This window comes from Onthophagus taurus, chromosome 3 (assembly GCF_036711975.1).
Source record: "Onthophagus taurus isolate NC chromosome 3, IU_Otau_3.0, whole genome shotgun sequence".
Taxonomy (NCBI): domain Eukaryota; kingdom Metazoa; phylum Arthropoda; class Insecta; order Coleoptera; family Scarabaeidae; genus Onthophagus; species Onthophagus taurus.
Window position 1 is genome coordinate 22208616 of NC_091968.1, and position 13886 is coordinate 22222501.

Here is a 13886-nt window from a genome sequence, read left to right on the forward strand (position 1 = left end):
CATCAAGAAATCATAATCCATAATTATTTCATTCTTATCTAGCGCCAATTTCTAGTGATATAACATAAATGACAAAATGTCAAAATTGAACGATTTTTCTTAATAAAATCAACTATAACGTAAGTACTAAAACTGATGGAGAGAGACGTTATGAATAAAAAATACTCCCAATGCATCAAGAAATCATAATCCATAATTATTTCATATTTATCTATCACCACTTTCTAGTGATATAGCATAAATCCCCAAAATATCAAAATTTGACGATTCTTCTTAATAAAATCAACTATAACCTAAGTACTAAAACTGATGAAGAAAAACGTTATGAATAACAAATACTCCCAATGCACCAAGAAATCATAATCCATATTTATATCATTCTTATCTAGCGCCAATTTCTAGTGATATAGCATAAATCCCTAAAATGTCAAAATTGAACGATTTTCGTAATAAAATCAGCTATAACGTAAGTACTAAAACTGATGGAGAGAGACGTTATGAATAAAAAATACTCCTAATACATCAAGAAATCATAATCCATAATTATTTTATTCTTATCTATCACCAATTTCTAGTGATATAGTATAAATCCCCATATTGTCAAAATTAGACGAATTTTCTTAATAAAATCAGCTGTAACGAAAGTACTAAAACTGATGGAGAAAAACGTTATGAATAAAAAATACTCCCAATGCATCAAGAAATCATAATCCATAATTATATCATTCTTATCTAGCGTCAATTTCTAGTGATATAACATAAATCTCCAAAATGTCAAAATTGGACGATTCTTCTTAATAAAATCAATTATAACGGAAGTACTAAAACTGATGGAGAAAAACGTTATGAATAACAAATACTCCCAATGCATCAAGAAATTATAATCCATAATCAATTCAGTCTTATCTATTATCAGTTTCTAATGATATAGCATAAATTACAAAATGTCAAAATTGGACGATTTTTCTTAATAAAATCAAGTATAACGTAAGTACTAAAACTGATGGAGAGAGACGTTATGAATAAAAAATACTCCCAATGCATCAAGAAATTATAATCCATAATTATTTTATTGTTATCTAGCACCAATTTCTAGTGATATAGCATAAATCCCCAAATTGTCAAAATTAGACGAATTTTCTTAATAAAATCAACTATAACGTAAATACTAAAACTGATGGAGAGAGATGTTATGAAAAAAAAATACTTCCAATGCATCGAGAAATCATAATTTATAATTATATCATATTTATCTGTCACCACTTCCTAGTGCTATAGCATAAATCCCCAAATTGTCAAAACTGGACGATTCTTCTTAATAAAATCAACTATAACGTAAGTACTAAAACTGAAGGAAAAAGACGTTATAAATATAAAATACTCCTAATGCATCAAGACATCATAATCCATAATTATTTTATTCTTATCTATCACCAATTTCTAGTGATATAGCATAAATCCCCAAATTGTCCAAATTGGACGATTTTTCTTAATAAAATCAACTATAGGGTAAGTACTAAAACTGCTGGAGAAAGACGTTATGAATAAAAAATACTCCCAATGCATCAAGAAATCATAATCCATAATTATTTCAAATTTATCTATCACCACTTTCTAAGTGTTGGGTCCTTTGCTGTTCTGTTTATACACATCTATGTTTCCAAAAGCTGACAATTATTGTAAAATTCATATGTATGCTGACGACACTCAGTTAAACAACAACTTTCCGTTTCGTAAATATGAGGGATCAGCATGGAAAATTAATAACGACTTAGCTAATGTCAGTGAATTTGCAAAGAATCACGCCTTGATATTGAACCGTGATAAAAGTGTTATTAGTCTGTTTGGTAAAAATGTAGAAGTCGAAGCTATTCTGATTCTTAAGTTGAATGGTTGCAATATACTAAAAACATTAAGTGTTTATTTTTTGAAATTGAAACTACTCTATTCTTTCAAAGATATTTTTAATTTAAAAATGAAGACGATGCTTTGTTCAACATGTTTGTTCCATGTTTGGATTCCATGGATATATTGAGAGTGTAAAGAAGCTCTCATCAGCTTAAAGAGTTAACTTGGCTGAATGTTACAGTTTTTTAATAAAATCAAGTATAATGTAAGTACTAAAACTGATGGAGAAAGATGTTATGAATAAAAAATGCTCCTAATGCATCAATAAATCATAATCCAGAATTATTTCATATTTATCTATCAGCAGTTTCAAAAAAAAACAAAATGAACTTCTGAATAAAAAAAGTTTCCAGAAGTTTTAACAAAATTTTAATAATAATAAGCAATATTTACTTCTTAGTTTTAATTTATTACTACATTTTAACAATGGAGTGAATTTTTTAAACTATTTCTTGAAAAACAATTGGTTTTTAGTCGGGAAATTCCTATGTTTGCAAAAAATTCCATTAAAATTTTTCAATAAACACCACGTTTTAAACTAAAAACAAGTTTATTATTTCTTAACACAACATGTTTTTCAATCTAATAGAAAGAACATAAAATTAATAAATATTTTCGAAAAGCTTTTTCGTTTCCATGTCGTTAGTGAAAGCTTCGCGAATAGGAAATCATGAAAATTAGGAGGTGGGTGAGCTTTCACTTTTTGGGTTTGGATCAATATCACACAAAATAAGACAAAATTAAAAAAAAAATAATTTATTTTACGTTTTTATCACAGTTTCTTTTCTCTTTCGATCGCATTAAAGTTGCTACAACTGAAGAGGCTAAAAATGAAAAATAAATTAAAATGATTTGAGTCAAAAATGTATAAATTGAATTTAACTTACAAATTAAAAGTGTGGCGTAAATTGAGAATGCGATGTAACAATTTAATTGGATTATATGACCGATTGTGGATGTTGAAATTAAACTGCTTATTCTTCCCATCGTTAAGCTAAAACTCACCGCTGAAGATCTTAAATGAGTTGGGAAAATATCGACCACAATTGCGCTTACAACCACCACACATAATCCAGGAAGGACCAAAAATAAAACGAATAGGATGTTTATTAATAATGGTGAGGTGACGAATATCATTATTGTCGCACAAATACCTGCTGTTAATGTAAATAAACCTAAAATTAATAAATAATGAGTTAAAATAAAATTTAATTTAGGTTATGTGTCAGTGTCAAATAAAATTTTTTGACAGTTACCAACCTAATCGAAATAAATAAATAAATTTTCTAACTTTATTAAAAATTGACAGCTGTCAAATAACAACATCCGTACAGCTTCAATGAACGAATCTTCAAAATTTTTAGTGTAAACATAAATTATGAGTATCATCAATCATCACCGTTGGGTCAAAATCGTTTGTGGATCACATTTCTTAGGTGAGTTTAACATAATTTTTATTTACAACCAATTTCGATTTAAAAATAATTTAGAAATGTCAAAAAAAATCATTTAGTAACATTTTAGTTTTTTATGTTGGCAATGAAATGATTTTTAAACGTCAAAATTAATCAAATTTATCATTATTATTACCTTGTATAAAAGTTTTTCGGAGATATTTTAACGCGAGGATAATAATTAATTGTCCTGAAAGGTACATAACCCCGATCCATAAATTTTGGGTAAACATCGAAGTGTTAAATTCGTTTTTCTCCTCATTACAATTAATCGTAACGTTTTTTATCCCACTTTGAATAGCTTCGCAAACCGTTACATTCGAATCATCGTTATTTTGAATGTTTAAAATATCGGCGTACCAAATCAATAATCCGCTTGAAACGGCGAAATTACAAAATTGCAAAAAACTCGTCGAAACAACATCAAAAATGTATTTCTTTTTAAACAAACAAGAAAATTGTTCGGTTAAAACCACCAAAAACGACTTATTTGTAAGCTTCTTATCATCGTTTTCTTCCGCGAAAATCTTTTTAACTTTATAATCATCTTTGCCGTTATTCCCAACATAAATTTTTTTTAAAACTTGTATCGTCGAATCTAAATCGCCGGTGCTTAAAAGATATTTCGGACTTTCCGGGAAAAAAGAAACCGATAAAGTCCCAAAAAGTAAAGGTAAAGTGTTTAATAACAAAAAGATTCTCCACGAATTAAATTTGTAGTTAAAAATTGTTATTGAATAATCTAGGGGTAATAAGATCCACGCTAAAGTTGGGATAAAAATCGAATAAAAATTTTGTAACACTCCGATAAATACGATTGATTTCGAGCGATACTTTTGAGGTAAAAATTCGCCTGAGTATGCGAAAATCGTTGATAAAGCTCCAGTTACACTAAAAAAAATTAATTAAAATAAATATAATTTTTTTAATTATGACTTACAAAGCTCCAACGAGACATCTAAATATAGTAAAAGCCCAAAATGAGTGTGATAACATCGCCATGACGCTACAAAAAACGCCCCCACTTCCGGAATAGATGATTATTTTTTTTCTTCCATAACGATCGGATAGAAATCCCCAAATATTCGCTCCGATTATCATCCCGATTAAACAAGCACCGGCTAAAAGCGATTTTGAACTTGTATCCAAATTTAAATCGCATTCCGCGGCGGGGAGTACAAATCCAATTGTGTAAATCTCCGCTGTTGCACCGCATAAGCAAAGACCACAAGCTAAAGTTAATAAGATTGTGTATTTTCCATAGCCTAAAAAATTAATTAAATCAAAATTAATTCAATGTGATTAAGGTTTAAGTTACGATGACGTTACACGTAGCAGTCGACTGCTATGGCAGTAACTACGGAAGATTTTGGACTTCTGCGTGTATCGTCGGCTTAACAATTAAAGTTAGAATTAACACTAAACTTTTCTTTAATACAAATGCATTACTTAAAATAAAGTAAAGCTTTCTTTTATACAAATATATTACCTAGAAGCCGAGGCAGCAATGTTGCCGAGGCAGTATTATTATTGCTGCCGGGCTGAGGAGAGCGGCCCCTCTCGTTACCGCGACCTATAAGATCTATTGTAACTTTAGCCCTCCAAAGGTTTAGGGCAAATGACATCCTTAATGAACCTTAGTATTGTCCTGAGGTCTTGAACCTTTATGTCGGTAGGTAACAGGGTAGTTTTACCGAAGACGTTGTGCCTTAGACGGCCTCTGACGACGCAATTGCACAGTATATGTTCAGCAGTTTCTGACTCGTCGTTGCATAGTCGACAAGTTTGATCCTCAGCTTGTCCAATCTGGAAGAGGTGGTATTTTAGGGGCACATGGCCGGTCAGGTAGCCTGAGAGCGTTCTTAGATCCCCTTTGCTGAGGCATAAAACCTCTTTGGTTTTGTTTTGCGACGGAGTTATCATATTCTTCGCTTGTCTGGTAACATCATTGCCCCTAGCGAGTTCTCTCAGGTTGTTGGTGCACTCTCTGATCAGTGCGGACCCACACGTGTAGGCCTGAATTGCCTTTAAGGCGGCCCGACTGTCTGTGAAAACGTTTATGGATGCACCTTTTTGTCCCTTCTGTAGGTTCAAAGCGGTGCAGAAGTTTATAGCAAGAACTTCTGCTTGGAAAATTGTTAAGTCCGAGCTGAGGGGCAATCAAATTGATGTGGCTATTTGGTCCACTGATGCCGAGGCAGTAGTTCAAGGTTTACAATAATAACATACAGGGAATTTCATATAACTCGCAAAATATGAATGCTGTAACCGCAGTTACGAAACTACTACGCACTTAATCCCACATAACCCATTGTGTCCCGACGGTACTTTAAAGTACCGGTAGTTTTAAGCACTCGTTTTAAAAAGAAAGCATTGAGCTTTGATTTAAAATAAGTCTCATTCCTTAATTTCAATAAACACGGCTTCCAGAAATTTTTAAATTAGCATCTTTTTTGATACTTTTAGGTTATACGAAAATGTAAGTTTTGTTTCAACATTTCTTTTCTCAATATTTTTCTAATCCAACCCAACAATTATTATACATCATTTTAAAAAGAAAGCTTTGAGCTTTAATTTGAAATAAGTCTCATTCCTTAATTTCAATAAATATGACTTCCAGGAATTTTTAAATTAACACCTTTTTTTACACTTTGAGGTTATACGAAAGTGTCAGACTTATTTCAACACCTTTTCTTTCAATATTTTTCTAATTCAACCCAACAATTATTATACATCATTTTAAAGAGAAAGCTTTGAGCTTTAATGTAGAATAAGTCTCATTCCTTAATTTCAATAAATACGGCTTCCAGGAATTTTTAAATTAGCATCTTTTTTGACACTTTTAGGTTGTACGAAAATGTAAGTTTTGCTTAAACATTTTTTTTCTCAATATTTTTCCAATCCAACCCAACAATTATTATACATCACTGTAAAGAGAAAGCTTTGAGCTTTAATTTAGAATAAGGTCATTCCTTAATTTCAATAAATACGGTTTCCACGAATTTTTAAATTAGCATCTTTTTTGATACTTTTAAGTTAAACGAAAATGTAAGTTTTGTTTCAACTTTTTTTTTCTCAATATTTTTCCAAACCAACCCATCAATTATTATACATCATTTTAAAGAAAAAGCTTTGAGCTTTAATTTAGAATAAGTCTCATTCCTTAATTTCAATAAACACGGCTTTCAAGAATTTTTAAATTAGCATCTTTTTTGACACTTTTAGGTTATACGAAAATGTAAATTTTGTTTGAACATTTTTTTTCTTAATATTTTTCCAATCTAACTCAACACTTATTATACATCATTTTAAAGAGAAAGCTTTGAGCTTTAATTTAGAGTAAGTCTCATTCCTTAATTTCAATAAATTCGGCTTCCAGGAATTTCTAAATTAACACCTTTTTTTACACATTGAGGTTATACGAAAATGTCAGTTTTATTTCAACACCTTTTCTCTCAATATTTTTCCAATCTAACCCAACAATTATCATACACCATTTTAAAGAGAAAGCTTTGAGCTTTAATTTAGAATAAGTCTCATTCCTTAATTTCAATAAATACGACTTCCAGGAATGTCTAAATTAGCATCTTTTTTGATACTTTTAGGTTATACGAAAATGTAAGTTTTGTTTCAACATTTTCTTTCTCAATATTTTTCCAATCCAACCCAACAATTATTATACATCATTTTAAAGAGAAAGCTTTAAGCTTTAATTTAGAATAAGTCTCATTCCTTAATTTCAATAAATACGGCTTCCAGGAATTTTTAAATTAGCATCTTTTTTGACACTTTTAGGTTATACGAAAATGTTAGTTTTAACTCAATACTCTTTTTCTCAATATTTTTCTAATTCACCCCAATGATTATTATACATCGATTTAAACAGAAAGCTTAAAGCTTCAATTTAAAGTAAGCTTCATGTTTTCATTTTAATAAACACGGCTTCCAGGAATTTTTAAATTAGCATCGTTTTTGACACTATCAGGTTATACGAAAATGTAAGTTTTGTTTCAACATTTTTTTTCTCAATATTTTTCCAATCCAACCCAACAATTATTATACATCATTGTAAAGAGAAAGCTTGGAGCTGTAATTTAGAATAAGTCTCATTCCTTAATTTCAATAAACACGGCTTTCAAGAATTTTTAAATTAGCATTTTTTTGACACTTTTAGGCTATATGAAAATGTAAGTTTTATTTCAACACCTTTTCTCTCAATATTTTTCCAATCTAACCCAACAATTATCATACATCATTTTAAAGAGAAAGCTTTGAGCTTTAATTTAGAATAAGTCTTATTCCTTAATTTCAATAAATACGGCTTCCAGGAATTTTTAAATTAGCATCTTTTTTGACACTTTTAGGTTATACGAAAATGTTAGTTTTAACTCAATACTCTTTTTCTCAATATTTTTCTAATTCACCCCAATGATTATTATACATCGATTTAAACAGAAAGCTTAAAGCTTCAATTTAAAGTAAGCTTCATGTTTTCATTTTAATAAACACGGCTTCCAGGAATTTTTAAATTAGCATCTTTTTTGACACTATCAGGTTATGCGAAAATGTAAGTTTTGTTTCAACATTTTTTTTCTCAATATTTTTCCAATCCAACCCAACAATTATTATACATCATTGTAAAGAGAAAGCTTTGAGCTTTAATTTAGAATAAGTCTCATTCCTTAATTTCAATAAACACGGCTTTCAAGAATATTTAAATTAGCATTTTTTTGACACTTTTAGGCTATATGAAAATGTAAGTTTTATTTCAACACCTTTTCTCTCAATATTTTTCCAATCTAACCCAACAATTATCATACATCATTTTAAAGAGAAAGCTTTGAGCTTTAATTTAGAATAAGTCTTATTCCTTAATTTCAATAAATACGGCTTCCAGGAATTTTTAAATTAGCATCTTTTTTGACACTTTTAGGTTATACGAAAATGTAAGTTTTGTTTCAACATTTTTTTTCTCAATATTTTTCCAATCCAACCCAACAATTATTACACATCATTTTAAAGAGAAAGCTTTGAGCTTTAATTTAGAATAAGTCTCATTCCTTAATTTCAATAAATACGGCTTCCAGGAATTTTTAAATTAACATCTTTTTTGACACTTTTAGGTTATACGAAAATGTTAGTTTTAACTCAATACTCTTTTTCTCAAAATTTTTCTAATTCAACCCAACGATTATTATACATCGATTTAAACAGAAAGGTTTAAGCTTCAATTTGAAATAAGCTTCATGTTTTCATTTTAATAAACACGGCTTCCAGGAATTTTTAAATTAACATCTTTTTTGACACTTTTAGGTTATACGAAAATGTAAGTTTTCTTTCAACATTTTTTTTCTCAATATTTTTCCAATCCAACTCAATACTTATTATACATCATTTTAAAGAGAAAGCTTTGAGCTTTAATTTAGAGTAAGTCTCATTCCTTAATTTCAATAAATACGGCTTCCAGGAATTTATAAATTAACACCTTTTTTTACACTTTGAGGTTATACAAAAATGTCAGTTTTATTTCAACACCTTTTCTCTCAATATTTTTCCAATCCAACCCAACAATTATTATACATCATTTTAAAGAGAAAGTTTTGAGCTTTAATTTAGAATAAGTCTCATTCGTTAATTTCAATAAATACGGCTTCCAGGAATTTTTGAATTAGCATCTTTTTTGACACTTAGATTATGCGAAAATATTAGTTTTTGCTCAATGTGTTTTCTCTCAATATTCTATCAGATTTTCGTCGTTCTGTAGCTACAGGTCCGATAAATAAATATTTAAATTTACTGCGTCCACGAAAATGCCGTAGCGCAAGTTCAAAAGAAAGAGGAAGTTGTGAAAATTGTTCTGCCAAAGTTATTGTTATTTATGTTGTAATGAAAGTAAGATCTGTTTTTCTGAATATCATAATGTGATTTAGCTAAAGCAAGTGTTACTTATTTTCTAACGTAATAAAAAATGTATTATTTTTATATTGGCAATAAAAGTTTTTGTTAACTCTCAAGTACCATTATCCCCTTGGAATGGGAGGATTGCATATTTTGCTAAAATTGATTCCAAAGGCCTTTACTGAGTGTATTTTGATAGCATTTGACGATTGAAACAAATTGTTTACAGTGAACCATTACAAGATGATACAGAACTATTACAACTAAGAATAATCTCTACAATTGGCGGAAATTCGTAATTCTTCTATCAGTGGTAAATACACAAGAGAGATTTTAGGGTTTATCAAAGGGTAACAAAACTTGAGTGAATTAAAAATAAAATTATCCTGATTAATACACGACAATTGCACAATTTATTGACAATTTTTAATTATTTTTTAACTACTTTTGACTTAATTACACTTGTCGAAAACGTGACTGGTAAACAAAAGCATATACAGTATGTCCACGGAAAAGGTGTTAATTTTTGGTTATAAACCAGTCAAATAATTCAAATAAATCGCAAATACGTTATAATTGAAAGGCAACAAATTCTTTGCTTCGTAGACTGCAACCAAGAAGGCGTATCTGTACCTCTCTAACATCAAAAGAACCACCAACACTGTCTTTGTTTCTATATAATGCAGTGGTAAGGTTGTAGATGTGGCACAATGCCAAGTAATTTAGGAAAGGATAGTTTTGTTAATGACCTCCAAGTGAATTCGTTCATTGCATTAGTAATAATATTAAATATTACATTTTCGTAAGTTTTCTTGAAAACACAAATTTGAGAGTGACCCTAAACCCTCGAAATATACTGGTGTATTAAACAGATACTTAATAGTATGACTTAATAATATTTTTAGAATAAATTTTATAAATAAACCAGTCTCGAAAATCTCGCTTAACACAACATAACACAGATAATTTACCTGTTAATTCAAGAGCCCTCTCTATGGAGACGGTGCTATCCGAACCCTCCATCAATGGACCAACTTGATCACCTTCAACGGCTAAAAAGGTAGAAACATTCGAATTTGAATCTTTTATAGATAAATCCGAGTGCATTTTCGTTTTATTTTAGAACCAAAAAAAAGTTACAATACCGGTTATAATTCAAACTTTTGAGTTTAAATTGTACAAATAAAGTGTAATAATGAAAAATTATTTATAAATGAATAGTTTAAGTAAATAATATATCACAAAGAAATTTTTCCTATTATTTCTCGAATGTTTAAAATATTTGAAATACTTTTATAAATAAATAATTAATACAAAAAATTTTGTATTGAGATAATTGAGGAAATAATTAATTCAAACCGATTTATCTCTTAATTTCTATCTCAAGGTTAAATTTTAAATAATAATAAAAAAAGCGGACTTACTCATTTTTGTAAAATTCCAAAGACTATTTCTAGTGATTATGACTTAAATAACAACTCCGAGACAAGAACTGTCTTAGATAAGGAACAATAAAGACGTTGATAACAACGTAAGTTGTTTAAACTAGTCTACTAAATATCTTTTTTTTACTAGAAAACGGTTTTTGTTCCCCATTCAGGAACTATATCACAAAAATGTTATCTATAAACAATTGTGGAGATAAAATGAGTTACATTGAACTTGGTTTTATTTATTATTGGAATAATTATTTTAATTAATATGATTAACACTTATTAATTTTATTATCTTTCTATTTTATTCGTTAATCTCGTTCATTATTATATTTATCCATCTTGAATTGAGACCTAACATCATTTATTATACAGGGTGAATTATTAGTATCCCGGCGGACGATAGTTGCTAAACCGTTTGAGAAAGAAAAAAATGTTTTCTACAAAAATTGTTTGACTCATCACTTTCTATTACGTAAAATTATTTTCACTTGGGGGTGTTCCAATTATTCGTAACGGAGAGAATGTAATTTGTTTAATGGAACAGCCTGTATATTGTGTGGTAGTTGAATTGCTCATCAAGTGCCCTTTAATTAATGATAAGTATGTCATATGTCTAACTTTAATAGTTTTCCTGATATTTAGAATTTAAAGAAAAATGTGTAACAATTTTCAACAAAAATTTCAAAAAATCGTATCGGCCGTGTTTTTACTGATAATGATATGATATGTATGTTAAATTGAAGCTTAAAGATCCTATTTTATGATGTGATATAAAAAGTGTAAGATAATATTATTGAAGTTTCTAAAAATATGGTATAATTTAGAAAAATCAAAAATTATTAAAATTTCAAAAAATCGTATCGGCCGTGTTTTTAATGATAATGATATGATATGTAAGTTACATTGAAGCTTAAAGATCCTATTTTATGTTGTGATATAAAAAGTGTAAGATGATATTATTGAAGTTTCCAAAAAAATGGTATAATTTAGAAAAGTTAAAAATTGTTAAAATTTAAAATAATCATATCGGCCGTGTTTTTAATGATAATGATATAAAATGTATGTTAAATTGAAGCTTAAAGATCCTATTTTATGATGTGATATAAAAAGTGTAAAATGATATTATTGAAGTTTCCAAAAAAATGGTATAATTTAGAAAAATCAAAAATTGTTAAAATTTCAAAAAATCATATCGGCCGTGTTTTTAATGATAATGATATGATATATATGTTAAATTGAAGCTTAAAGATCCTATTTTATGATGTGATATAAAAAGTGTAAGATAATATTATTGAAGTTTCTAAAAATATGGTATAATTTAGAAAAATCAAAAATTATTAAAATTTCAAAAAATCGTATCGGCCGTGTTTTTAATGATAATGATATGAAATGTATGTTAAATTGAAGCTTAAAGATCCTATTTTATGACGTGATATAAAAAGTGTAAGATGATATTATTGAAGTTTTCAAAAAAAATGGTATAATTTAGAAAAATCAAAAATTGTTAAAATTTCAAAAAATCATATCGGCCGTGTTTTTAATGATAATGATATGATATGTTTGTTAAATTGAAGCTTAAAGATCCTATTTTATGACATGATATAAAAAGTGTAAGATGATATTATTGAAGTTTCCAAAAAAAATGGTATAATTTAGAAAAATCAAAAATTGTTAAAACATCAAAAGTAACTAAGCTTTATGAACACGCTGTATAGCGTATCTAATATCTTTGGATACTATCATTTACCTATTGGCTTTGACTATTATCTGACATAGTTTCAAGGCAAAATTGGAAAAAATGTTGTTTTTACATCGTTTTTAAAAAGATCCTGCAATGGACACATTTTCGAAAAACAATTGAATATCTCAGGAACTATGAACGCTATGAGTTAGTAACATATACGGTTGTATAAACAAATATAATTCTATTCATAATATGATAAAATATACAGGGTGTTCTATTAAAAAAAATACATTCTCTCCGTTACGCCTAAATGGAACAGCCTGTATAAGTGAAAATAATTTTACATAATAAAAAATGGTGAATCAAACAACTTTTGTATAAAATATTTTTTTCTTTCTCAAACGGTTTAGCAATTATCGTCTGCCTTGATACTAATAACTCACCTGTATACAGGGTGTATCTAAATTGATGCGAAAGATTGTAAGGGGTGATTTTTCAGCGAAAATTACCTTAAAACTAAAACTTTTTAATGCGTCAAAATTTTTTTTATTTAGAAACTTGATTTAAATAGTGGTATTCAATACGCAACCTTTTTGTTTCTTAACATTTTCTCCTAAAATCGTTAGTTTGTCCATAAAAAAAACTTAAACCTATTTGACATAAATTCTGAGATTGGTAATTACTTGTTTAAAAATATCAAGTAGGCAGGTGTCATAATGACATATTTTCATTGTTGTGATTTTGTCCGTATTATTTTCGCAAACTAAACCAATTATTGCTTAAGTAATTACACAATTGTTTATGGTCGTGCTAATGGAACTGGGTTAAAAGCTCGAAGGCTTTACACTGATGACCAGAAATATTTGAAAGAATACGAAATTCAATGAGGCGAATGCGTCACTGCTGAGGGGCGGCATTTTCAACATTTATTATTTGTTTTTGTAGTTTTGTTAATTGTTATTGTTAATGTCTGTATATTATTATTTTTTTTGTTGATTAAATTAGCAATTTTGGGAGAAACTGTTCTTAATATTTAAAAATTTGACATTATGACATCAACCTACTTGATATTTTTACTTAAGTAATAACCATACTGTGAATGTCAAATAGGTCTGAGTACTATTTTATTTTTTTATGAACAAACTAACAATTTTAGGAGAAAATGTTAAGAGACAAAAAAGTTGCATATTGAATCCTTCTATTTGAATTAATTTTTTAAATAGAAAAATGTAGACGCATTAAAAAGTTCTGATGCGAAGTATCATAGGGGTGGATTTTTTCACCCCCTTATAAAAACATATTAGGGTTATAAAAATCGTCAAAAAATGTCACCTTATTAGTAATAATTATCTGCCAAATTTCATCCTTCCAAATTCCTCCATAGTGGATTTATTAAAGAAAAACAATTTTTTCCCCTAATTTTAGAGGGCTGTAACTTGGAGAAGTGGTTTTGACCAAAAAGGTATATAAAATCACCCCTTAAAATTTTTTGCATGAATTTAGATA

At 28.5% G+C, this 13886-nt stretch overlaps 2 protein-coding genes across 5 annotated transcripts in view; one reads left to right on the forward strand and one right to left on the reverse strand.

The window, feature by feature from the left end:
- Window positions 1-2648: 2648 nt before the first annotated feature.
- LOC111419455 (synaptic vesicle glycoprotein 2C-like) lies at window positions 2649-11095 on the reverse strand. Of its 3 annotated transcripts, none has more exons than XM_071195352.1 (6): window positions 10685-11095; window positions 10232-10303; window positions 4303-4627; window positions 3499-4253; window positions 2796-3083; window positions 2649-2732 (listed from the first exon to the last, which is right to left on the reverse strand). In XM_071195352.1, exons 1-6 carry the CDS (start codon window positions 10686-10688, stop codon window positions 2665-2667), a joined length of 1512 nt encoding a protein of 503 aa, XP_071051453.1. In that variant the 5' UTR covers window positions 10689-11095; the 3' UTR covers window positions 2649-2664. The 3 variants fall into 3 exon arrangements, with proteins under 3 accessions (XP_071051453.1, XP_071051452.1, XP_071051451.1); XM_071195351.1 differs by having other exon boundaries at window positions 10232-10312; XM_071195350.1 differs by lacking the exon at window positions 10685-11095 and having other exon boundaries at window positions 10232-10467.
- LOC111419456 (pseudouridine-5'-phosphatase-like) overlaps window positions 3198-13886 on the forward strand; it is a 29441-nt gene continuing 18752 nt past the window's right edge. The window contains exon 1 of one of the 2 annotated variants that reach the window (XM_023052255.2): window positions 3198-3344. In XM_023052255.2, the coding sequence (XP_022908023.2) occupies window positions 3287-3344 (58 nt within the window). In that variant the 5' untranslated portion in view covers window positions 3198-3286. Of the gene's footprint in view, window positions 3345-10228; window positions 10321-13886 lie in introns of those variants that run through there. The other variant, XM_071195354.1, reaches the window with a different exon arrangement.

Coding starts and splice junctions, on each gene's coding strand:
- LOC111419455 (XM_071195350.1), bottom strand. CDS start 10,367: ATGCACTCGGATTTATCTATAAAAGATTCAAATTCGAATGTTTCTACC. Junction 4,628..10,231: donor GAGGGCTCTTGAATTAACAG/GTAAATTATCTG, acceptor TTAATTTTTTAG/GCTATGGAAAATACACAATC. Junction 4,254..4,302: donor AGATGTCTCGTTGGAGCTTT/GTAAGTCATAAT, acceptor AATTTTTTTTAG/TGTAACTGGAGCTTTATCAA.